This window comes from Nannobrachium achirus (assembly GCF_963921795.1).
Source record: "Nannobrachium achirus genome assembly, chromosome: 6".
NCBI lineage: Eukaryota > Metazoa > Chordata > Actinopteri > Myctophiformes > Myctophidae > Nannobrachium > Nannobrachium achirus.
In genome coordinates this window covers 6,665,663-6,692,037 of record NC_137815.1, presented here as the reverse complement: position 1 = coordinate 6,692,037, position 26,375 = coordinate 6,665,663, and the positions used below count along the sequence as shown (strand labels likewise).

Genomic DNA, 26,375 nt, shown 5'->3' with positions numbered 1-26,375 from the left:
ACTGCTCTAGCAGTGATTCTCAACCATTTAAATTCCAAGGGCCCCCAGTTTGACATTAGGCTACGGACCCCCATTTATTGGGTAAAATCAATGTTAATTTAACTCTCTCATGTTTCCAAATTAGCATTTAGCTGCATGGGGGTGCATTTCAATTGTGTACACTCTACAGACCAATAAGGGTTCATTTGGTTCCTAACTATCATTTAGCTGGGGACCCCCTGGGTTGGAACTCCCTCAAGGACGCCTGTAGGTCCCCGGACCCCACTTTGAGAACCAATGGCTTAAACAAGCCACTTTATAAGGACTGCCTTTTGCTTACCGTTGTAGAAACAGCGTGTGTAAGCATTCATACACATCTCCGTCTGCCTTGTGTGGAGTTTTCCTTTCAGATGGATTTGTTGTAAATATTCCATAAATCGCCACTGAACCTAGCCTGTTTGTTGGTGTTAAACTTATCAGTGCTGCCATTGTAATCAAAGGCAGATACAGCGTTCCTAAATCAGATTATTAGCTTTTATTTCCCAACAGAAACTTAATAAATGATCACTGTTTTCATCCAACTCCACGTTGTGTGTAAAAACAACAACAGCCGGGTGCGGTATCATCCAATCACAGAGAGGGACACGTAAAATAGTAGTCATTGATTGGCTGTGAGACGTCACATGCGGAAATGGTGTCAGCAGACCGCAGCAGACTTACAAATTCACAATGCGTTGCGGTTAGCCGCGCTGTGAGCTTGTAGATCTGCTATTTTCAATGCGCACCACCGTCTTACGTCTGAACATAGCATAACATGCAGGCGTTCCCTGAGGAAGCGACGCTTACGACAATGCGTACTGGTATTTCTACTTGAGTATTTTATTGTTTCGTTTCATCTGCCGCACAGCGGTGCAACATTAATGTATCATTTAAACCAAAGTAGCGAGCCTGTTTTGAAAATGTAGCGGAGTAAAAGTACAGATACTTGTGTTAAAATGTAACGGATAAAAGTAAAAAGTACTCTGAAAAATAAATACTCAGTAAAGTACAAAGTACTGAAAAATGTACTTCGTTACAGTAACGCAGTATTTGTACTTCGTTACTTCCCATCTCTGAACACAAGTCATATGACGAAGTATAGACAGGCTTTACTTGCGAGACGTAGCGAGGCTGAGACTCACACACTGACACACAGCGCTTGATGTGAAGAGAAGCAACCAGGCAGACAGCACCGCAGCGCTCACATATCAACTTTCGCGAGGTTTGCGAGGCTGCAGCGGGGTGTTATTGAGGCATGTGAATGAAAAGAAACATGCGAGGACAGACCCTACGTTTTTAGCTAGGCCTCGACCCGACCCGATATGCGGTTTTCCGGATCTGGCACGAAAGGTTCGGAATCTCCGTATGCAGAGCTGATGTCTGACATCAGGGTTTTCCGTAACCGGCACTGTGTCTGCAGAGATCTCCATATATGGGCATAAATGACACAGGCAAACAGATGGTCAAAACGGGTCCTTTGCATTACACAGACTTCGGCACGCGCGTTCCCCGCCGCAGCAGGGAGTGTAGTGCCCGGCCTCGACCTGACCCGTTACGCGGTTTTACGGAACCGGCGCGAAAGGTTCGGAATCTCTGTATGCTTTGTTTTCCGGAACCGACACTGTGTCTGAAGAGATCTCCATATGGGCATAAAATGGACGCAGACAGAGAGATACAGATATCTCCATATATGGGCATAAATGGACACATATAAACAGATGGTCAAACGGATCCTATGACAACAGGTATAATGGGGTTTGCATTAAAGGGTGGGGCAGTTGACAGGTTACCATGGTTACGTATTGAATGTTGAAATCCATCTATAGAGATAGCCGACTCATCTCATTAAGTCTGACCTCACAAGCCCCATATTTGGACTATAACTCTAATATAACTCTACACAGCCTTCTCCAGAGGTTGTAAAAGTTTTCATTGTGGATAATGACAAGGGCATTACTGACAACATTGTTTATAGCGAACTATTTAGGATAATGAGCATAAAGGGACACAGACAGATGCAGAGATGTCCATATTATGGGCATAAAATGGACATACACAGACACAGATATCTCCATATATGGGCATAAATGCACACAGATGTTCAAAACGGGTCCTATGACAACAGGCATAATGGTGTTTGCATTAAAGGTGGGGCATTCATTCCCTATTTACATCATTTCCGAGCATGCCAAAGATAATTCATTCTAGGGGCCTGATTTGGCCCCCAGGCCTTAAATTTGACATATATGGCCTACAGTATGTTCCCCATTTTCAACGTAATTAAATTGTGTGTGTGTGTGTGTGTGTGTGTGTGTGTGTGTGTGTGTGTGTGTGTGTGTGTGTGTGTGTGAGAGAGAGTGAGAGATAGTGATATACAATATTTTCAGTACATAGCCTATACAGAGAGCGGGACTTACCTTGTTCAGGTAGATTATGAGGGAACCTCTTTCCGACAGAACTGTGTGCATCTCATATTTTGAAATGTCTCGGTTGACTCCGTCGTGTAACTACACACACACACACACACACACACACACACACACACACACACACACACACACACACACACACACACACACACACACACACACAAACACGAACACTAGAAGCTCACAGATCTGCTATTTTCACAACTTTTGACACTCTTGTATGAGTCGATATATGATATACAAGATTTCTGCAACGGCATGCAGCTTTGTGTGTGTGCGTGCGTGCATGGGTTCGTGCGTGCGTGCATGCATGCGTGTGTGCGTATGTGTGGATATGTGTGGATAGACCCCTACCAAATCCAGATCATTTGAGTTCACAGTAAATCCAGTAAGTAAACCAATATCCAGAATTGCCATCCCTGAATCTGACTGCCTGTCCTTGAACCTGAGAAGACAGACAACGGACAGATGGATTTGTCAAAAGAAAGGATGAGCAGAGCGTGAACATTCTCTCAGTCTGACATCATTCTCTACAGCAGTGTTTCTCAAAGTTGACACGTATTAGCCCACAAACCCCCATTTGAAAATACATGCCAGAGACCCACATAATGGAGGATTTTCACGGCTCTAGCAGGATTCCCAAACATTTAAATTTCACAGACCCCCATTTAATGGCATTTCTATCTCGGAGACCCCAATTGATATTGTAAAATCAATAATTTAACTCTGAGAGAGTGTGTACAAATGGAACCTAATGGGTCCATTTGGTTCCATTTGCACACTCATATACCCATAAGGTTCTAATCGGGAGATAAGCGACCGTCAGGTGACATGTATGATCGGCTACTTTTGATTATTTGCCCATATTTTTCTCCCGGTGGCGCGGGGAGCCCTGGCGGTGGCTGGGCCCCCGGGGACCCCCTGGGTGCCGGCCCTGTCTCGTTCACCACTAATAATACAAACAAATAACCTTAACAGCAGAACATTTAAGTTGTTTGTGTTCAGTGAGGGTGTTAAAGGACAACTTTGTTTTTTTACAACAAGGGTTTATATTTTAGATTGTAATTATAGAGAAAAGAAAAATTGAGTGTTAAAATGTTTCATTTGCTTTGTTCTATTGTTTTATCGCGTTTTCCGTGCTAAAATGTGGGCGATGCGTACGCATGGGGGCATGCGTACAAGTGGCTAAATATGTCTTTTTAGACACAATAAGCCAGCAGTTTCTTTATTGCTATTTACAGTAACACTTCTAGCCCCCATAAGTCACATCCAACCATGAAAGGTTGCGTTGTATCTTGGGAATGGGCTTATTCTGTGTAAAATGACATATTTAGCCACTTGTATGCATGCCCCAACCACTGAAATAAGAATCTCTAAAACAATAGAAAGAAGTAAATTAAATCATTTTAACACTCATCTATTATATTCTTTGATTACAATCTAAAATATGAACCCTTGTTGTAAAAAACTAAAGTTGTCCTTTAAAGATAAGAAAAAGAGATTATGTTGCTGGTCAGACAACACCACTTATCTTATACTTTACTTACAAAACCGATATTTTCATATTGTACGTCTTCTCCTCTCCCACTGTTATCTCTGGTGGAGATAAAACATTTCAGTGTCAAAGAAAAACAAACAAAGGGACGCAGTTAAATGAAGCGATACGCAGCCAAAAACAAACAACAGCCACACTAAACCTTTTCAAGGACCCCCACATTGATGTATCCGCACACCACCATCTGAATGGATTTTAGGCTCCCATAAAATAAGCAATTGTGATAAGAAATTATACCACATTTTTAAGTCCAAAGCTTGTACATACGCTGAAGTATGAAACATGGATAAAGTTGTCAAACGTATTCTGTTGCTGTATATCAGGGGTTCCCAAACTTTTTTGTCTCAGGGCACCCTATAAATATTTTTTTTTAATCCGAGGCACCCCTACATTATAATTTTCACTCCCTGCACCTTATATTTATAGCATATCGTCGTTGTCGGGTGGAAACCTTGTATGTCAAAAACCGCTTGTAGTCTATTAAATGTACTAAACTAGTGAAAACAGCAGATCTACAAGCACGTGCTTGTAGATCGGCTGTTTTCACTAGATTTGTGCAACAGTCTTGTATGATGAAGCAGGGCTTTGCTTTACCAAAAGACTTACACATTTGAAACTTGGAGATACGAGGTTTCTGCCCGACAGTGACGATATTTTAGTGATTATGTTGGGAGGAAAACGTTGACATAATAGCCATTTTGGTTAGAACTGACTGAAAATAACTTTGTACTTCAAAGTTTAAAATGATACTAAATATTTTTTCAAGTGTCGCGGCACCCCTGGACTGCCGTCGCGGCACCCCAGGGTGCCCCGTCACCCACTTTGAAAACCCCTGCTGTATATTAACTAATTTAGCTGGGGACTCCCTGGAATCCCCTCAATGACAACTGGGGGTCCCCGGGACCGCACATTGAGTACCACTGCACTAAACTGACAGCTATAACAGATCAACACAGACAGACACAGACAGACTGCACACAGGCCAGGGCCTGCTGGGCCCCTGATTCAGCCGGGGAAAAAGAGTTGGAGAGGCCCTCATTGCGTGCTATAGAGAGATCTCTCTCTATAGCGCTGCTGCTGCTACTCAAAGATTTGCCATTTCAGATCATGACAAGTGACAAGCCAGTGGGCCAATTACATTAGTTATATTTCGTTGTTGTCGGGTGGAAACCTTGTATGTCCGAAACCGTTTGTTTTTAAAAATGATAAATAAAAAAACGCCTCGCGGTGCGACGCGTTGTGTGCTTCTAGATCGGCTGTTTTCACTACTTTTGTGTGACGGCCTCCTTGTATGATGAAGCAGGGCTTTGCTTTGCGAAAAAAACGTACAAATGTTAAACTTGCAGATACAAGGTTTCTGCCCGACAGTGACGATTTACTTTGTTGGCCGCACAAAATGGAACAAAGGCCGACATTTTATTTTATTTTTTTTCCTAATGGCCGGCCTGGACCGGCCGGGAATGAACCGGCCGTTAGGGAGTTGTCCCGCTTTTCCCAATGGCCAGCACGTCCCTGACACAGGCATACAGCATCCAAATCACCTGGGATGAGTTCCACAGAGAGGTTAAACTTCTGACAGTCAGCCGGCCTTTCTCTTGGTAAGGCATAATAGAGTGAGACCACCTGTGGGCAGATGAATAGAGTTAATGTTATAATGATCAAAACATTTTGTAATATAGAATGCCTCTTTTATTCGCTACCTCCCTAACCATCTTTTCTATTTTTTTTTATATACTTTCTTTGTACCATGCTTTTGCAGCCCATTTTTCCAAAGTATGGTTATAAGGTTTCCACCCGACACTGACGGATGTTTTTGTCTTATTTACCATCTTTTAAACATCGACTGAAGAGGTTAACTGCCGCGTCGTCCTTACCTTTTAACATGGGGACGTGCGTGCACATCGTGCACCATCTGTGCACGGATCATGTCCCAGGCGATCACAGCTTTCAAATCGATAAAAAATCCCATCGAAAAAATAAGCTTCCTTCGCTGAGCACCCTCTGCTACTGTTTACATGGAAGCTAACGGTAGCTGCGCCATGGTCCCGCCCCCCACCGGATATGGAAACCATATTTGGCAGAAACCGGAAATGCGACCGGAAGCACTTCCAGTCGGGCAATTAGAGACTGTTTTCCGATAAAACAGCGATTATACTTTTTGAACATAGGGATTTTCTCTGGACTATCGGGAGAGGCGGTAAATGAATTAATGATCAGGGTGGGTGGGGGGGTGGGGGGGGATTCTTCTCTTTTTATTGTTTTATTGTATTATTATTAGTGTGGTTGCACAACAGGTCAACACACAATAGTCCTGGGGAAACTTTATTCTTTCTTTCTAGATAAACTTTATTTCGGCACGTTTCACCACCCACAGTTTTTGCGGCACACAATCGCGCCATATGTCAAATCGACCGGCTTCATCGGGAATCATGTGCTCTCGCTAAGAGAAAAGTTGTATTGTTTAATTGATATTAATTTATTAGTGAATTAATTTTCCCCATTGACTTCAAAAACTCACATTCAATTATTCTTCTCTCGCAAACCATAGGGGCTACAGTTTCAAAACATGGAGAGGAGAGTCATAATAATTTCAAGAATTAATTGAAAAATAATTACATCAGTCAACCTCATGGTGGCGCTATAACAGCCCACTTTACGTTTTGGCCGATAACTCTTGAACCGTAGGTCGGAAAATGTAAATGGATTCCTTGGGTCATGATGACACATCTCCCCATATAGGCCACGCACATTTGCGTCAGGATAGATTTTCCGCCATTTTGAATTTTCTTCAAAACATACTTTTTGCTCCTTTTCATTTTGAATGTTCTTCAAAACACACTTTTTGCAACTTTTCCTACAAATTTTCTCCAAATGTTACAGGAATTGGTACACATGATCTCTGGACCCATGCGTTTAACACATTCAAGCAATATTTTAAGGGGCCCGTTTCGCAAAACATAGCCATAAATCACAAACGAAACGTCCAGTCAACACCAAATTGTAAGTCACAGGTGGTATACTCAACGAATCCCTAAATCCCTAAAAGCATTTCTATTTTGACCCCTAGGGGGCGCCACAAATGCACAAAACGTAACTGTTTCATGGCAAAACGGCAATCCTCCCAAAATGAAACACAAGCTATCTCAGGAGTGACATGACAACGCAATCGGCTTGTGAGATTTGCGGGAGGAGCCTATTGCTCTAAAACAAGAAACAAGATTCATATATCACGAAAGCACGATCCGACCGGCATCAATTAAAAACGCAAGTCCCGTGGCCTGACGGTATCCGTCTCACCGTCTCCCTTGGGTCCCAGCGTTTCCCGGCGGTGCACCCTGCGACACTTGTCGGGGCGAGTCGGAAACCACACTTGCAATTTCACAAATTGCTAATTTTCTAGTTCATTATTATCATCATTATTATTATTATTATTATTGTAAAAACAACAACAAAAGGGCTGTGCGGCTGGAGAATGATGCTCACTGTGAGAGTTGCTTCTCCTCTTCCTGTGGCTGTCACTGTAAGGTTATGGTTCACACCTCTGACCTGTCCAAGATTACATACACACACACACACACACACACACACACACACACACACACACACACACACACACACACACACACACACACACACACACACACACAATTAATTAATGACAAATCTAACGTGTGTGTGTGTCTGTGTGTGTGTGTGCTGACAAATCTAACGTGTGTGTGTGTGTATGTCTGTGTGTGTGTGTGCGCGTGTATGTGCGCGTGTGTGTGTGTGTGTGTGTGTGTGTGTGTGTGTGTGTGTGTGTGTGTGTGTGTGTGTGTGTGTGTGTGTGTGTGTGTGTGTGTGTGTGCGTGCGTGTGTGTGTCTGACCTTAGATGTTCTAGTTTGATATGAGTTGTGTCTGTTGATGTTGTAAGATTCACGCTTTGCTCTTCCAGTTATCAAGATGTGCACATCCAGATCATAGTCGTAGGCACTGGCCCAGTATTCAGACAATGCCTGGTACACTATCATGGTCGCCTGGAAGGAGATGGGACCCACACAATGTCACAACACGATAAAAGGTAACAGTGAATTGAAACGCTTGCTTATGCAGGCTTTCACATTTGTAGCTCAGGGAGCAAATACAATATTTATCAGTAAAGAAAGGAAAACTAGAGGTTATGTATATAACCCCGGTTTTATACTTTAGGTGAGATAGCGTTCTCACCCTTGGGAACAGCGCCTTCTGGCGTGCCATACAGAAGCAATCCAATAAATTCCCATCGCTGGCAGGCGGCGGGTCCTGGTAAGACCATCCACGTCTATAAAAAGCACCTTAGTGACGCAGTACGTTCTCTTACCACTGCTTCTGCTCAGGGCAATAAACAGGGTGTTCGGTGAGAACACTATCTCACCAAACGTATAAAGGCCCCTATTAGATGAAAACAGGCTTCACTGTAAACGGCTAAGTTTAGTTTAGTTTTCATTTTTTATGTGGTCTTTAGATTAAAACGCAATTTGTCCCTAAACGCGGTAATTTGCATGCCAGGTCGCTAGGTGGCGCATGTCTCCATGACCGCACTGCCCAAGTTCCGTTCTACTTCCTAGCAGCCAGCAAAGAAGTCCTCCTCAGTCAGTCAACACAACGCACTGCCGTCACACAGCACAGGCAGACTGGCTGGCTGGTTAACTATAAATGATTAAAAAGTTTGTTCCAGGCGGTCGGAACAGACACATGTACCATACACATCCCGGGACTATATTTATTCCTTATGATACGATACAGAAAAAGGCGTTCACTTCACGTTTCGTTTCAACACAGAGGACTGGAGTCAATGCCTTTACTGCAGCTTATGGAGGGGATGATGATGATTACACACAGACGGCGACGAGCTATAGATGTTGGATCGTGTCATGATAAACATTATAGGCTACTGTCGCTATTTTCAGCGTCGGCTATTTTTGCAGTTGTCTGCTATTTTCACAACTTGTGAGCTTGTAGGTCGGCTATTTTCACAACGCACTGCGACGCGTTGTGAGCTTGTAGATCGGCTATTATCACAACGCACCGCGACGCCGACGCGCTGTGAGCTTGTAGATCGGCTATTTTCACAACGCACCGCGACGCGTTGTTCTGAGCTTGTAGGTCGGCTATTTTCAAATAGCTACGGTATAAATTAGGGCTAACGTTAGCAAATAAATGTACTTAATAGTTACTTTACAGTTTACACCACTGGGACAGCCCTAGGACGTCCCACATCTTATCATTTTCAGTGGTTTGCTGCGTTTACGGTATTTAGATGAAAGCGGGAGATAGAAAGCGTTTTTACCTTTTCCACTTTCAAAGGGGGGTTCACTTTGTTACGGTTTCACCCCCCGAAGACGCCATTTTCGTCTAAATGACCCCCCACAAACGACTATAAATCATTACGTTTACAGTGAAGCCCGTTTTAATGTAATAGGGGCCTAAACCGGGGTTATATACCTGCAGTTTTATTACTTTTGTTTTAATAGCGTTTGTACCCTTGGGATGTGTAAACCCCCTGGAACAACTGCAATCGGACCCTCCAAAGTCACAGAACAGACCGCAACCTGGCCACGTCTCCCCAGTCTCCCCAACTTTATCGGCCATCTGGAACGCTCCAGCATGGCGCAAGCATCCATAGTCCGTCCCAGCCACTCTGTGGCAAGCTTGTTCAAGGTGATGAGGAGCTGGCTCACCCTCAGCTCCTCGATTTGGTCAGGGGAGACAATCTGTGTGTCAGTCTCATCGAGCACCAGGACGTCGAGGGAGCCCTGGAGCAAGGAGGCTGTGTTGAGGCTCCGGGCCCCTAGCGCAGCCGTCCTGAAGATTTTCGTGATTCCCACGGAGAAAGATTTCTTATTGTAATTGGGGGCGGAGGGCGGGCTGCCCAGGGAGAAAGGATTCTTGTCTTTCGAGCCCCGGAAGACAAGAATGCTGGCAAAACCCTCTGCAAGGACAGGATCCATGGGGGGCAAGTGGCCGGAACCAGTGCCCTCCGGTGGAACAATTTCAATGGAGAACGGCAGCCTGTCGCAGTCCTTGTGAGAAGAAACCACGGGACTCTGGGACCTTCTTCGACGCGGTGGGGAGAGGGGGGGGGGGGGGGCCTCGCCCTCATCCAGGCCGACGATGGAACGGCTCTTCTCCAGTCTGTGGCGCAGATGTTCCATGGTCCACATGGAGCAGATGGAGCGGTCCAAGGCCTGGGGCCTGAAGACAGCGTCTTGAGCATGCTCAAGGCCGAGGCAGCCGATGCAGTACGTGTGTGGATCGCTGCCCGAGATCCAGTCGGCACAGTTGGGCTCGCCGCAATGATGAGCAGGGCTATCCAGTGGATGACACAAGTGAGTAAACAAGGCAAAAGCCACTACACTGGAGCAAGGTTAGCAAGCTTAGCTAGTCGGGCGTAGTTAGCTGCCGCGTGTAGACTCACCGAAGACAAAAACAACAAAGCAGGAACGGGAGATGGTAGATCAAAAATGCTCACGGGGGAAAACTCCAACCCCTTTTCACCGCTTCGAGGTTGTTGAACTTCTGTTGTGGTTTAATTGTATTTTTATTTGTAGTTTGTGGATTTTTTCGCTTGCTGTGATGGTCACTTCTTGAGCAAAAGGAAGAAAAGAGAATGTACTGCATCACTCAGGTGCTTTTTATAGACGTGGGTGGTCTTACCTGCCCACGTTTGAGTGACAGGACCCACCGCCTGTCAGCGACAGAAGATGTTTTGGATTGCTTCTGTATGGCACGCCAGAAGGCAAATGAAATAAAACAAGTGAGAGTAAAGGAGAGGAGAAAACAGAATTGCGGTATGTTATAGGACAGACTGAAAACAGAGAGAAAGTGTGTAATGTGCGTGTACATCATGCTGCCTATGTGCGTTACCTGAGTGGAGCCGTACCCTCCGCCAGTCTTCTGTTGTTTGTTGAACCATCTGACAATAGGTGCTGCTTCCTCAAAGGCCTTCATTCATAAAAAAAATCACACTCGTGTGAACTGAGCGGTGGAGGCTGCGTGTGTGTGTGTGTGTGCGCGCGTGCGTGCGTGCATGTGTGCATGTGTGTGAATGTGAGTGTGCCTGGCCTGAACAACAGCGCCCTCCCTTAACATGTGTGGTCAGAAAAGGTATTGCAGGCTAAATACCTCAGGCTACGGACTCACCCACCCACATACATACATACATACATACACACACACACGGATACACACACGGCCACGCTATGGAGACGGTGTGACCACCGCTCAATAAACAAAAAGAGGACGGGGCAGAGTGGTGAATCATTGAAATGGAAACTCACAATATTGTTGTAAGGTATAAGACAGTAGGAGCACATAATCAATCTGCTACTGTAGTTTGGTAAGTGACACCAACCTCTTTACACCTCACCACCTTATATTTTCACATTTTCACTCACGCTTTATTGATAACATTAATCTAAAATGTATGTATAGCACGGGTCTTCCAGGATCCGATAACCCGAGACCCAAACCGAGACCCGAGCCGTTTCGGGTCTAAAATATTCACGTGTCCCTCGGGTCAGGGTAGGGTAGGGCCGTATTGCCTCGGGTCCGTTCGGGGCTGTACAAAATGCATTTACCCACAAGGATCCGAGAGGACCGGAGATTTAAAAATATACTGTGTATATACCCTTCAACTTTAAAACATATATTGTTTTTAATGAGACATGCATTGTAATTACGCTCCCAAATCCATATTAGCCTATCGTCTCGCTTATTGAATGAGTACCGTTCAGCGCATCCAATCTCAAGCGTCTTGGATATTTAAATTTTTTCGAGGTGAAACGCAAACAGAGGCCACGTGGATGATGCAGCAGTTTGGATGTCATTTAGCCTATATAGAGCATGTTTCTGGACATCATCTGCGGGGATGGGCGACATAAAGTCTGCGAAAATCTGTCTATCAGCAACACAAAAGCAACAACGCAAGTGAGCCAGCTGAGTCTCGTCTCTGTCTGTGATTACTCTAGCTCCTTTCGGAAACCACTCGCTCCACGGCTATGCCGCTCCGAGATGTGGAACGGCATAGCCGCGGAGCGAGTGGTTCCGAAAGGAGCTATGATGGGGCAGCCAAGAGCGAGGAAGAGGAAGGTTTTGTGATGTGAGCTGTGGTGTTGTGGACACTGACTGGACAGTAACACTCTCACTGGACAGGTTGGAGTTTATTTTGGATGTCACGGTGATTGTTCAGCTGGGGACTGAGCTGAAAATCTAACTGTTCTGCATGACGCATGGCGCACGCAAACCTCCGCAATAATAGCTCTCACCTCTCGGTCCTCGGAGTGGCTGAGGTGCGCTGCTGCTGCACAAGTGTCTAGGCTATTTGTCTCAAAAGTAATGGTAAAAAATAAGCATTATATATAGCATCGGACACAGTTCGGGCCAAAGACTTGGCCAGATCAGGTCCGTTTCACCCGGTCCCATTTTAGGGTCGGATCCAATCACTCTCAGATCCATTTCGGGCCGGGGCTAGAAAATCTGTATTTTTCTCGGGGCCATTCGGCTCGGTCCAAATTTCCTCGGCTCCATTTCGGCTCGGCTCCCATTTTTTTGGACCCCTGCTACCCTCTACTCTGTACTAGTAAAAGATGTCATGTCAATGTATTTGTTCTGAAAATTTTGTTTTCATTATGAATAATACTGAACAATAGGAACGATAGGATCCACAGCGCAACACAATTGATGATTTATGACTATGAGTAAAGGCTTGTCCATACTTTCTCCGAAACCGAACTTTTCGTCGGAAAGGTCCAGTTCAACGACAAAATTACGTCACTCACAACTTCTGAAAGCATTACACCGAATTCAGAGATACGCTGACCTGGGCCTTGACAAGAGCCAGAAGAGCATAGGCTGTCGCCTCCAGAGTGTAGCCACGACCACCGGGCACAGGCCAGTGACTGAGGTCTGAGGAGCACGCAAACACACACGCAAACACGCACGCACGCACGCACGCACACACACACACACACACACACACACACATAGAATGACTGAAGGCAGATGAGGTACAGTATCTAAAAATAGTAATTTGTCTATAGGGTGTGCTTTTTTATTTTTGCACTGAGCACCTTCAGCACTATGGGCTAAAAATAAAAGAAATTATATTTAAGTCTCAGTCTAAGGAGTATTCCTTAAGTATATATGTAGTGTGCGAGTCCTCTACCAGCCTTCCTTCATTTCCTCCAGACCTCCGCACCTGCAGTTAAACCAAGACAAAGGACAAACAAGGGCGCAGCAGTTTTCTCTAAAGTTCTATAGGGTGTGCCAAATGTAGTTCTTAGAGCGGCCATTTCTTGGGTCAACACAGCCTTACACAGGTGTTCTGATTGGAGTAGAGCATTAGTTCTATGCAATCAAACAATTGAAACACCTGTGTTTTGACCCAAAATATGGCTGCTAAGGACTACAATTGCGTCACCGTTGGCACACACTATAGATGTGGACAAATAACTATTTAACACACACATGTATTCACAAGCACGCACACACACACACACACACGCACACGCACGCACGCATGCACGCACGCACGCACATATACACACACACACACACACACACACACACACACACACACACACACACACACACACACACACACACACACACACACACACACACACACACGCACAGTAATGTAGGCTGTAATATTATTCAATGTAGGCTGTAATATTATTCAAAGTCACCTGATACAAACGTGTAGAGAAACAGTTTTCTTTCTTCTGAGAATGCGTCTTTGTTGGCTAGGGCGTACGATGTCATGGCAACAGCATATGCGTTGGTGAGGCTGGGCATTCTTCTCTCCAGGTTGGCCACTGCTTTGTATATGCTGCTTGCCATACTCTGGACACATGGTAGAAAGAACCGACTATGAATTTGCATAAAAGCCGTGTATTTTGCAAGGTAAGAGAAGGAAGACAAAACTGTGTTGAGGATGAAAGAGTCATCTCAAATGCAGAGGCAACCACAATGAGATTAATTTAAGATTAGTATCAAGGCTAATGTTACTTAATATTAAACTTTTTTTGTATGACCATATTTTTGTAAAAAAAAGTAATTTTGCGTGTGTGCATGTGTTCCTTACATGAAGCTTGTCATGACACACACCGCGTGCCTCCTGCATGGCGATGAGTATGAAGGCAGTCATAGAGGCATCGCTGTCTGTTCCATGGACATTCCCCTATGCAGAGTACATGAGCAGTAAGAATTATGCATAAAGCACATTATAGAGAACACACAAACAGCCTATAAAATCGAGAGTTTTAAAACTGGAAGAAATTGTAAAATTACAGATATTATTAATAATGTTTAGGGCAAAAAACAAAACGCTGCCATTTAAAATTCATAGACTGTTTGAAGTCAGTTCAGAAAGTGGTGAAAGTAGGAGGAAATATGATTTTAAACATAAAATTGCACGGACCAATCAAAGACAGATGTGTCCTTCAGTTATAGGAATACGAATGTGGAACTCTCTCCACAATTAATTAAAAAGTTGCTCAAATATTTATCAATTTAAAAGATGCTATAAAAATGTAATAATTAAATACTATGAAGAATCCGAATAGGATAGGATATGACCTTGGACCTTATTTAATGGTTCACTTGATGCTTGTTTTTGTTTTGCTTTTTTGTTGTGTTGTTGTTGTGTTTTGTTTTGGTTCGGTTTGGTTTTGTGTTGTTTACATTTTACTTCTCAAGGCAAGAACAGGCTGTATACGCCGATCATTAGTATATTTTTTGAAAAGGGGGCAGGTATTTATAAGAATTTATTCTTCTGCTTGCTCCTTTTCGTTCATGGGAGTACTGTAAAATATTGAATTTCTGAACTAAGTATAATATAATGGATTGTAATGTACACTACATGTGCGAAACAAAAAATAAATAAATAAACAAATAAATGAAATGTACATTTGTAGTATGCACACCTAAAACTGACTACCATTAAAGGCTGACCAAACAGGATGACGCTAAATGCCTAAATTGTAATTGTTAACTCAGTACCCGCATCTCCCTGTGGATCACTGGTCCGATTTCTTTGAAAACACCATCAGGCTGTTGTGTAAATAACATGAGCCACTTGACGGCGTCACAAATCACATTGGCTTGCACAGGCACCCCCAGCTTACTGGTCATGGCAAACACCTTGACCACATAGGCTGTCAGCCTGTAGGAGAGGTTTTGAAGTGAAGTGAGGGGAGGAGGGGAGGGAACGGAATGTAAAGAGTAGATGAGAGGAGGGGTAATACAAGTTTAGCATCAGTGTTCAACATGTATTTGTATCGATCTTTGATCCAAAATGTGTGTGTGTGTATGACGGGCTCACCAACTGCTACATGCATGATTATTAGACACAGTAAAACACCCATTTCGTTGACGGTAGGAAAGCTGGTTTTCATAGCCTAAAAGACGCACACACACAAATATAGCCATGTGAGATGACATTATAGTTACATAAAGAAGCTAAACACAAAGTTTCGAGTAGCCAGACAACTATTCTACAATCTTTGAATGTTATATAGAGTCTGGAACGACTGTACACCTCCTGAATGCTATATATAGTCTGGAACTACACCTCCTGAATGTTATATAGAGTCTGGAACTACACCTCCTGAATGTTACAGTATATAGAGTCTGGAACTACACCTCCTGAATATTATATATAGTCTGGAACTACACCTCCTGAATGCTATAGGGTCTGGAACTACACCTCCTGAATATTATATAGAGTCTGGAACTACACCTCCTGAATGCTATAGAGTCTGGAACGACACCTCCTGACATCCAAGAAACAGAAGCTGGCATTTCCTGTGAAGGTCATAGCCGGACACAGGCTTTTGGCTGACACCAGCTATCCATGCATACTAGGGATTTTCTGTCAGGTATGACGTTCATATTATGATGACAATGATGACAGAGCGACATCAATAGCAGCGACAGAAAATGTCTCTAAATTATAATCTTTTGAATGACATCAAATTAAATTGCCATTTAAAATAACAAGCAACAAAGTTTTTGCTGGGAAAACTGCTATTACTGTCTATACAGTCAGTTGCATTCATCCTACCTTTTCTGATGTGTTGAAGGGCTTCATTGCGTTTGTTAAGACCCACGTCTTCCCACTTGTTGGTTTTGTCCAGGTATGTGGTGGCGATGACGGGCAGAGTCATACCCATCATGTTCTGCTCTCCATTGCCTCCAGGCTGTTGGATGAGACTGCCCATAGAGTCTCCACTGATGGCCTCTTCTGCAAACACACCCATCTGCTGTCCACCTAAACACAATCACATACACATACATCAGGGTTCCCCGATAGGCGGCCCACGGGCCATTTGCGGCCCGCGGGGGGCTACTGTCTGGCCCCCACCAACCCCAGTAATAATGGTGGTATTAGAGCAGCAACAACACTAGTATATCTTCGTTGTCGGGTGGAAATCTCGTATCTCCAAATTTGTATGTTTTTTCGCAAATCATACAAGGCCGTCGCACAAAAGTAATGAAAACAGCAGATCTACAAGCACACAACGCCTCGCACCGCGAGGCGTTGTGTGCTTGTAGATCGGCTGTTTTCACTAGTTTAAATCATTTTTAAAATGATAAATTCAAAACGAACGGCTTTGGACATACACGATTTTCACCAGACAACGACGAAAACTGCCGATGGAGTAGTGGGAACGCCACCGTCACCCCCTGCAATGTTGTGGCCCTCGGCTTGGTACCCTAGACATAATTCGGCCCTTGGGGAAAACTAATTGGGGAACCCTGCCATAGAGTCTCCACTGATGGCCTCTTCTACAAACCAACCCATCTGCTGTCCACCTAAACACAATCACATACACATACACAATCACATAGGCTAACACATAAAGTGGACACACAGATATATGTAGTATACAGGTATATTAGTCCAGTGGTTCCCAAACGTTTTAGCTCAAACCCTCAAAGAAAGATTTTGTCTCCCCGGGACCTAAACTAGCGAAAATAGAAGAACTTTGTAGATCGGCTATTTTCACTACTCCTTAGTAATTTATTGGAATTTGTTAGATTTTGTGTTTGTTTGTTTGTTTGTTTTTCAATCCTGAAGATTGTATTATTATTATTTTGCGTCCCCTACCCACAGACAGACAGACAGGCAGACAGACAGACAGACAGACAGACAGACAGACAGACAGATCTTTCACCTGTTAGTGAGAACTGGGTGCTGGAAGGTGCATTTTGGACTAGATCGGCAGTAGAAATTCCACTTCTGATAACTAGAAGCTGTTTACCATCTGAATGACATGGGGAAAGTGTTCATGTTGCGTTCTAAAGAAATACATAATACCGTATGTTATGTTAAGTTTATTCCAACCATTTAACTCACTGTGTCTAGCAGGGTCCAGGGTTACAATCTTTGATTCCGTTACCAATTCTCCATCAGGCTGGCACACATACAGTAAAATAAGTAAATACATGCTTCATTAAACAGCATGCCGTTTCCAGCTACAAATACAATTTACACATTCAGCTGACACTTATATGCAGAGGGACGTGCAAGATCTGAGGAAATGGCATGAACCCTGGACTGTAAACGGCAGGGTAAACCAGTAAGACTCCCTAATCGGGTGATAAGCGACCGCCAGATCGGATGTATATGTTACATTCAGTTTGGGTAACTCAGTGAGATTGGGGTAAGATCGCTCGTTTTGTCGTTCACCACACACCCCTAACACCACCTGGATCAATTAACTTTGATAGTCTCTTATCAGCACACCTGTAGTGTAGTTCTGCGTATTCACCATGAGATGGCGACAACAGCCATTCACTAGTGTAGGCGCTGACGTCACTCGTTTGCGACATCTCTTTTGTTGTTTATCTACTAGCCTAGCTCGGCTGTGTTTAGCCATTAGCTTACTATGCCTAACTCTAACCCTAACCCTAACCTTAACCTCAGTAAAACTATGCCTAACCCTAACCCTAACCCTAACCCTAACCTCCGTGGGGTGAGGCGCTATCATTCCTGCCGACGCTACGTTGTTGTTGTCTTTGTTGTGGATCAAAGCAACCGCTTGTTCCGCATCGCGCCGCACGACGAGCGCCCTGGTTCTCAATTTCACTGAAACTAAAAAAAAAAACGTGACATATACACAAAGTGGCCTGTAAGTGGCATTGGTTCCTGAGTGTAGGGGGAAGAGAATGCATGGTTTAGCTGTCTGCAAAAAGCAACCTCATGGTGACACTATAAGAGGGGCATGTGAGAAATCAGGCGGAGGTTGTGGTTTGCCAGCCAAGGAGTGTGTGTGGGAAGTTTGGCATTCATAGGGGCAACAGTGCCGGAGATAAAAATAGGGCCAAAAGTGTGACATAACGGACAGATGGAGGGACGGACAGCCGGTGGAGGTAGTAACTGATGGTCGCAATGATCAACTAAATACATTGGAAATAAATACATTAAGTGCTACAAATCTAGTCGGGGGATATCTTAAAAAGTCCTGGAATAAATTCCTTACCAAAACATTTCTTCACCAATGTGTTTGTAAAGGTGTCTAGTAACACATCCCACAAAGACTGCAATTCAGTTTCCCTAGGAGAATCCTTGACAGCTGCTGAAAGTTGGAGTCCCATTAAATTAACTATACAGGATAAAACACACCAAAATAAATATGCTTTAAGTAGCATGTGAGGGGTCAAACTAGGGTTTTTTAATGATTCTGAATCCATTACAAGAATTTAGTTTGCACGAAAAACATTCCTTGGGCTAAAAACGCACCCATAAAACTATGGTTTAGTGATGAGTCATCACTTTTCACAGTTTTGTGGGAGCCGCCTTTACCCCAAGGAATGTTTTTTTGCGCAAAATAAATGCTTGTAATGGACTCAGAATCATGAAAAAACCCTAGTTTGACCCCTCACATGCTAGTTAAAGCATATTTATTTTGGTGTGTTTTATCCTGTATAGTTAATTTAATGGGACTCCAACTTTCAGCAGCTGTCAAGGATTCTCCTAGGGAAACTGAATTTCAGTCTTTGTGAGATGTGTTACTAGACACCTTTACACACACATTGGTGAAGAAATCTTTTGGTAAGGAATTTATTCCAGGATATGACACTATTTCTGAAGATATCCCCGAACTAATCTGGCACATCGGAATAAAAAATAAATAAATAAATCTTTTGTCCTTATAGTCCGGCTACCCGAAGCTAGGTAAATATCACACCTGCTGTAGTGTCTGTCTAAACAACATGCTCTCACATTTGTGGACACGCAAACAGTAAATAACATGATATGGTACATAGCACGTGAGAGCAAGTAGCCAACATAACATGCAACAGCTGCCACACTTTGAATTGCTTCTCACTGGTTAAAATGAGCAGAGATGAATTGCATGCGACTGGTTGAAAGTAAGTGTCATCGAAAACTCATATTACCAACATTGGGTGGGTGGGTATACCGTAACATTGCAGTGTGAAGGAGTTATGTTGAATGCAGTGGCGTCAGTTCAGCAAAAGCTAGGGTATGGCAAAGATGGGAGTCCTCATGGAAAATAGGCATTACATTTTGGATAACACGGTTCTATTGTGAAAATAGCGGATCTACATATGAAAATAGCAGATCTACATGTGAAAATAGCAGATCCACATGCTCACAACGCCTCGCGCTGCAAGGCGTTGTGAGCATGTAGATCGGCTATTTTCACAATGTCTGAAAAAAAATGACTTTTGTCAGTTTTTTACACAGGTTTCTACGGTTTCTTGGGCTGGATATGGCAGCCTGGAATGGTTTTTCAAGTGCAGCTAAACTTAGCATGTTAGTAAACTTTCCACAATTAACAATAATGAATTGCACCTGTACAGCTGACCTGCGGAACCTGGTAATATACCATTTTGTCAAGCTGGGGAGAATACAAGTGTGGAGAATATAATTATAATACCTTGTTAAAGTGACCATTATGTAAAATTTTGCATTTGTAGTTATTTACTGTAATTTAACAACATAATAACCAGCGCAGATAGACAAAGAGACATTCATGGATTTATATTTAAAAGTAACTTTTATTTTCTCCCCTGGACCCAGGGTATATGGCAGCTGCATACCCTTGCCATACCCAATTGACACCCCTGGTTGAATGGATGCCAATACACAATGCAGTCGGTTTTGCTTACCACTACTCGCAGTAACTTCCTGATTCCATCGCTGAGATATGAGTCTTTAACCTGGGCTGTGACCTCAATAGGGTAAATGCCATCCTTCATGGGAACAATGATAAAAGGCACCGACCGTGTGGTGTAGGGCTCGAGAGTCACCTCTGGGTGCCGATACTTCCCATGCTTAGAGGCCACACTGCACACGTGCTCCGAGGACTCAATGAGTTCCACGCGCACCTAAAGGGATTCAAGTTCGTCGTGTTATACGGGGCAAGTCAATCTACCAGATAAAGCAATAATAACGATAACAATGTTATGCAGGGTTTTGAATTGCATGTTGTTTTCCGTTCAGTTTGTGGATAGACAAAATGGTACAATATACTGTCTCTGCTAAGGTCTCTTTAGACAAAAGACTAGTCTATACCAGGGGTGGGCAACTTTGATGATGGCGAGGGCCACTATATTTCCACCTTCACTCCAGAGGGCCACATTGCATATTGCTACGTCCTACTTTAGTATCTCATACAAAAGAAGCAAAAATAGCAGATCTACAAGCTCAAAACACATCGCGCCCTAACCCTAACCCTGCACAAAAAACTTTCCCTGTACTAGAAATGGCCCCCAAAAACACCCCAAAAACTGTGAAAAATGATGACTCATCATTAAACCATCGTTTTGTGGGGTCATTTCTTGCCCAATGAAAGTTTTCTGTGTAAAGCAAATGCTTGCAATGGATTCAGAATCGTGACAAACCCCTAGTTAGACCCCTCACATCCTACTTAAAGCAGATTTATTTTCTGGGTATTTTCCTCCTGTATAGAAAGTCGATGGGAGCCCAACTTGATATGGATATTATATGGGTAAACATCAGCTAAACATAAGCTAAAATCCATCGTTAGGTCCTAAAGAAGCCTCAAAAAAAGTTTGGCGCCTTTATCCGCTTCGTTTCGATAATTTCGTTAAGCAACCTTGCTATAAACAAAGAACAACCAAAAAGAACATAACTTACTGTAGTCAATTCAGGACTATTGTTGTGTAGGATGGCCTTGATTTCCAGCTGCTCTCCACGGACAGCTGAATGGGGCAGCCTGAGATCCATGAAGAATGGCTTCTGAACGACTATTGCCAATGAATCAGCCACACAGATGCCTTTAGGAGGGAGGAATCATTTCGAAGAAAGGATGGAATAAGACTAGTGGCCTTGCCATGAAAAAAAGAAAGAACGCTACATAGACCCAAACTTGCAGAGCTATATATCGTCGTTGTCGGGTGGAAAGCGACACGGTTTTTCAGAGTATATGCGACCTTCGGTCGCAATTACATACTGTACATCATTTTATCTAGGCAAGAGGAGGAAGTTCTCACCATGTGTCTTGGACAGGCTGATGCCAGTGACTATCCAGGTGGTGATGGAATCTGGTAGTCGTTCATTTCTCACAATAGATGTGGTTTCACTGAAAGAGAAGAAAGAGAAGAGAGAGTCTCTGAGTCTGTGTGACTGTGTGTGCAAGCGCGTGCGTGCGCGCGTGTGTGTGTTTGTTTGATTGATTACTATTGTGACCATAGGTCGCAGTTTTACCATGAGAACCATCACAGCTTTTCTGCGTGTGTGTGTGTGTGTGTGTGTGTACACTTTTTTACGGTATATGGGTTTGTTGCTCTGACATCATGCTCTGATGTCACTGTGATGTCAGGGGAACCGTGTCCGTCAGTCCGTCTGGACGGGTCACACATGACACTCCGGTTCCCCTGACACATCACTGTGACATCACAGGTGACATCACAGCGATGTCAGATACTCAGAGCAGGGATCTCCATAAATGGGCATAAACAGGTGACATCAAAGTGATGTCAGATACTCAGAGCAGGGATATCCATATATGGGCATAAAAGGGATTCTGTTTGGGATCTCCATATATGGGCATAAAAGGGATTGTATCCCAGATGATGCCCTGTTAGGAGAACCACGCTAACAGAATCCATATATGGCCAAGACAGATAGCGCGACCTTGCTTTTCGCCCTTAGGCGTCTTACTGGTTAACAAGTTAACAGTACAGGTGATAGTCAAAGCTCATCATGCTAAAAAGATAACACAAAAAGCTCCAGGGGACTTGTTTCCATTGTACTCAATTAATCAGTAATACATATTGTGATACAATTCAAAACAATACATTATTTGCATCAAAATGTATGATTACAGACAAAGGAGCGGTTGTTACTGCTACTACCAAGGTGGTGCATGCGTGCATGTGTGTAGCGTTGAGTTTGCCTCACCAGTTAGGACTGCTTCGGTCGCATTCAGGCAGTTGGACATCCCTCCATAGCCAGCTCTCAAAGAACATAGTACGGGTAACAATCCAATCGCTGTCCTCATAGCCATCATCTTCATCTTCCTCACCTAAGTTGTATATAGGAAAGAATATTTCATTATCCTGATCTCTCTCTCTCTCTCCTCACCAATAACAAATCTGGTGTAGGTTAATTGATCAATTACAAAGGTTGTTGTTCAACTACCGTGTATTACACTTTGATGTACAATGGTGACGTACAAACATTGTGTCTTTCATTCCATCTGCACAACACTTATACAGCTGTTTATCAGCTCTGTAACGGCCCACTGGGAGGGAGATGACAACAAACAGTCTAGATGAGAACCTGAGAACTGTGTGTAGGGTCCGTTATAACAGCAATGATGTCATTAACTGACTCAGATGCTATACACATAAACCTGTATATAAGGTTGCGTAGTACAGCAGAGCAGGTGGGTACCCCGACACTGACAAACATCTGGCTTGCACTAGAGCTTCTCAGAGCTCTAGCCCCCTAGTGGTCTGTTTGCAATGAATCAAATATTAGATAAATCAGTATACGGTTGAAACCCCACCCACATCATTGATAAAAGAGCTTTTGAGATTATGTTACTATTGGGAATGATAAACAACGTACTAAAAATTCTGGAAGAAATTACTACTGCAACGCACTTCTCTCTGGTCTGCCAAAGAAAACAATTGACAGTTTACAACTTGTTCAAAATGCGGCAGCCAGAGTTTTAACTAAAGCTAAGATGAGAGAACATATTACTCCAGTCTTAACGTCGCTACACTGGCTCCCGGTTGTTTTTAGGATTGATTTTTAAATTATTTTACTTGTTTATAAAGCTCTAAATGGTCTGGCACCTTCGTACCTCTATGACTGCCTGCATAGATACGTTCCAAACCGCCCACTCAGGTCTTCTAGTGCTGACCTACTCGATGTGCCTAAAATGAAATATAAAAAATATGGTGAAGCAGCTTTCTGCTTCTACGGACCGACAGTTTGGAATAAACTCCCACTACACCTAAGACAGGCAGCCTCTGTGGATAGCTTTAAAGCACAGCCCAAGACCTATTTCTTTACTCTTGCTTTTAGCTGAATTTTTTAATCTCTTTGATGCTATTGACGTCCACGCTGTTCTGAAATTGTTCTTCAATGTTTTATGTTTTTATTTTTCTGCTTTATTGTATTCATGTTTATTTCTTTTTTTCTGTTAAGCACTTGTGCTTCATTTTCTGCTCTGTAAAGCACTTTGAGCTGCATTTCATGTCATGAAAGGTGCTATACAAATAAAGCTTTATTATTATTATTATTATTACCGGAAAGGCATCATTTTCAAGATGGCGTCCAGGCTGCCAGGAGCGAAAAATGCCTATAAACTGGGTTTTAATGTGTAAAAAAATCATTACAAATATTGGTATAAGGTAAAAAAAAAAAGAAAAAAAAAAAAGCCGCTCCGAACCGCGATTTGTTTTTGTCTCTCCGAATCACAGTCTGGAAATGAATCAGTTGACTCACATTTTTGAACGTCTGTTGTGACGTAGCGAGGTCGTTGCTGATTGGGTGTTGTTCCAACGAATTAGAGTAGGGTTAGGGCAGCTACGTCATCAGCCATCCAATACAGACTGGTGTATTTGTCCCGCCCCGCATCACAGACCAATCGGAAGCTGCGGTGGCTGGAAAGCCACGTGGTGTTCCAACGAATCAGAGTAGGGTTAGGATTGCTCCGCACCATGACCAATCGGAAGCCGCGGTTTGGTGGAAGGCTGTGTTAGATACGAGGCTTTCCAGACTGTGATGCGGAGAGACAAAAACAAATCGCGGATCGGCGCAAACAGGCTGGCACCCAGGCTAAACAGACCTGGGGGCAAGCCCAACTTGTTTGTGATGGCTTTTGAAAACCGTATGCCAATACCTAACACCATACCAAAAATCTAAAACACCAAGTGCACAAACTTCACCAGTTCCTCCCCGGTAAAAAGAGAGGTAAGGTGAGAGTACTAGACTACTAGAGCATAAGAGTGAAAACTGGAGGAACCTTAGTCTTTGGGGACTCTCGTCAACTAAGTGGTTAATAGTTACCCAGGGTTGTTCCATTCTGGGAAAGTATTTGTGCATGGTACAGCAATGTATACCGCACTCATATTGAACCTGACGCACTAACTGTCCTGTTTGGTTGCTCCGAAGCCTCTCTCGCTCTGCCGTATGCGGTCCAGCAGACTCTCATGCTTGGTACACTTATTGCCAAACGAATCATTCTAACGGAGTGGAAGACCACTGTCATTCCAAGTTTCACCAAATGGCTTAATGAGTTTGTATCATTAATACACCTGGAGAGGCTGTGATGCCACAGACAGGACAGTCTTGCAACATATAAATATATCTGGGGTCCTATTACGGGTCATCTCGACTCTCTATGAGTCATAGACACCAAGTTTATGTTTAATAGTAACGTAATATGTTGTACAACTTATATATACCTCTGTAGGCTATAATGTTCATTACTTCTTCAAGTAATTGTCCCAAGTTTCTTTTTATAAATAGGACTTTTGTACTTTTTGTATGATAGGTTACTACTATTGTTTATATGCTCTCCAGTCTGGTGTGTGTTGTCTTGTACGTCTTGTTGTTGTATTGTCTTTTATAAAATCAAATACAAATTAATATAAAGAAATTAAAAATAAATAAATAAAAATAAATAAAAATAAAGTTACCCAGGGTACCCCGGGGATCTGTTATAGTTGTGGCTCGTTTCCTCCTTGCACTGCCACTGCCTGGACACTTTAATTCTGGAAATACAAAACAAAGGAGGAGCAGTCAGGGGTTGAACCGGCGACAGCCTCTCTACCCAGCCACAGCCACCCCTAAACTGCACCAGTAAAATACTTTGGGTTACAGTTTACAGTTACAGTTTAGGCATTTATCAGATGCTCTTAATCCAGAGCGATTTACAATAAGCAGCACTGCAATACAATAGGCAAGGTGTCAGAACATCAAATGCATAGCAATATCAATCCAGAACAGAAAAAAAAAACATAATAATAATAATAAGAAGAAGAAGAATAATCTTTGCAAATACAATAGGGTCCTCACACTACTGTGTGTGCTCGGGCCCTAATGAGTGGCCTTTGCCACTTTGTGGCTTGGCCACTAAATATAAGTAGAGGGAAGGAAGTGGAGGGGATGACCTTACCTTGCCTGTATGGAGTCCCGTCCTCAGCGCTGGTCACAAATAAGAGTCCAGCATCATAGAACACACCCATACTGTCCCTCCCCCCTCCTGCTGTACAGCCAGTATCATACTTCTCCACTAGGTCCCACACCTGATACACACACAAACACAAAACAGCAATTCAGCTCAAAACATAACATTTTACGTTTGCTTTATTCATTATACAATAAGGGGCGAATTAACCTCATGAACTAGAATTTTAACAAAATAAATTAGAACTAAATTAGAAGTAACAATTTAGTGCTGTGAACCCACAATTTGAGGAAGCAAACTAAGGCCATTGTGGACACAACAGTTATGGTAAGACCAAACCAAAGTCTAAGGACTTTAGTTACTATAGCTGTTTTTTAACAAAAACAAAAAATGGTTTAAACAGGTTTTCAGAAATATTGTAACAGTGAATATGAGCAAACAATGTTTAATCCAAAAAAGTAATTTGAACTTTTTAAGAAGAATTTAAGAAGTGCCCTCAACACACAAAATACCTTTTTCTGGGTGAGACGGTGTTTGTTGTTGAGGACATAGATGCCCTTGTCCACAGCTACCAGTCCCACCATGGCCTGTGGGTCTCCCGTGACCTTCAGAACAATCTTGGCTTGAGGCTTGAACGATGGCACATGTATGGCTGATTCTATCTTCAGCTATGATGAAAGGGAAGGACAGTGGGAGAGAGTGCTTGTAAT

General features: G+C 43.2%; 1 protein-coding gene across 8 annotated transcripts in view; it reads right to left on the bottom strand.

The window, feature by feature from the left end:
- Window positions 1-26,375, bottom strand: part of LOC308286723 (complement C3-like) — a 94,027-nt gene that overhangs the window by 31,939 nt on the left and 35,713 nt on the right. For 7 of the 8 annotated variants that reach the window (XM_080727827.1, XM_080727832.1, XM_080727833.1 and 4 more), the window contains 22 exons: window positions 26,178-26,333; window positions 25,654-25,783; window positions 25,175-25,249; window positions 22,422-22,545; window positions 21,512-21,600; window positions 21,156-21,295; window positions 20,165-20,383; window positions 17,385-17,442; window positions 17,203-17,292; window positions 16,089-16,295; window positions 15,348-15,423; window positions 15,026-15,188; window positions 14,109-14,204; window positions 13,711-13,867; window positions 12,843-12,928; window positions 10,889-10,966; window positions 7,870-8,019; window positions 7,486-7,548; window positions 5,544-5,625; window positions 3,995-4,043; window positions 2,802-2,892; window positions 2,436-2,525 (listed from right to left, as the gene is read on the bottom strand). In XM_080727827.1, coding sequence (XP_080583953.1) covers window positions 2,436-2,525; window positions 2,802-2,892; window positions 3,995-4,043; window positions 5,544-5,625; window positions 7,486-7,548; window positions 7,870-8,019; window positions 10,889-10,966; window positions 12,843-12,928; window positions 13,711-13,867; window positions 14,109-14,204; window positions 15,026-15,188; window positions 15,348-15,423; window positions 16,089-16,295; window positions 17,203-17,292; window positions 17,385-17,442; window positions 20,165-20,383; window positions 21,156-21,295; window positions 21,512-21,600; window positions 22,422-22,545; window positions 25,175-25,249; window positions 25,654-25,783; window positions 26,178-26,333 — 2,469 coding nt within the window. The remainder of the gene's footprint in view (window positions 1-2,435; window positions 2,526-2,801; window positions 2,893-3,994; window positions 4,044-5,543; window positions 5,626-7,485; window positions 7,549-7,869; window positions 8,020-10,888; window positions 10,967-12,842; window positions 12,929-13,710; window positions 13,868-14,108; window positions 14,205-15,025; window positions 15,189-15,347; window positions 15,424-16,088; window positions 16,296-17,202; window positions 17,293-17,384; window positions 17,443-20,164; window positions 20,384-21,155; window positions 21,296-21,511; window positions 21,601-22,421; window positions 22,546-25,174; window positions 25,250-25,653; window positions 25,784-26,177; window positions 26,334-26,375) is intronic. The other variant, XM_080727828.1, reaches the window with a different exon arrangement.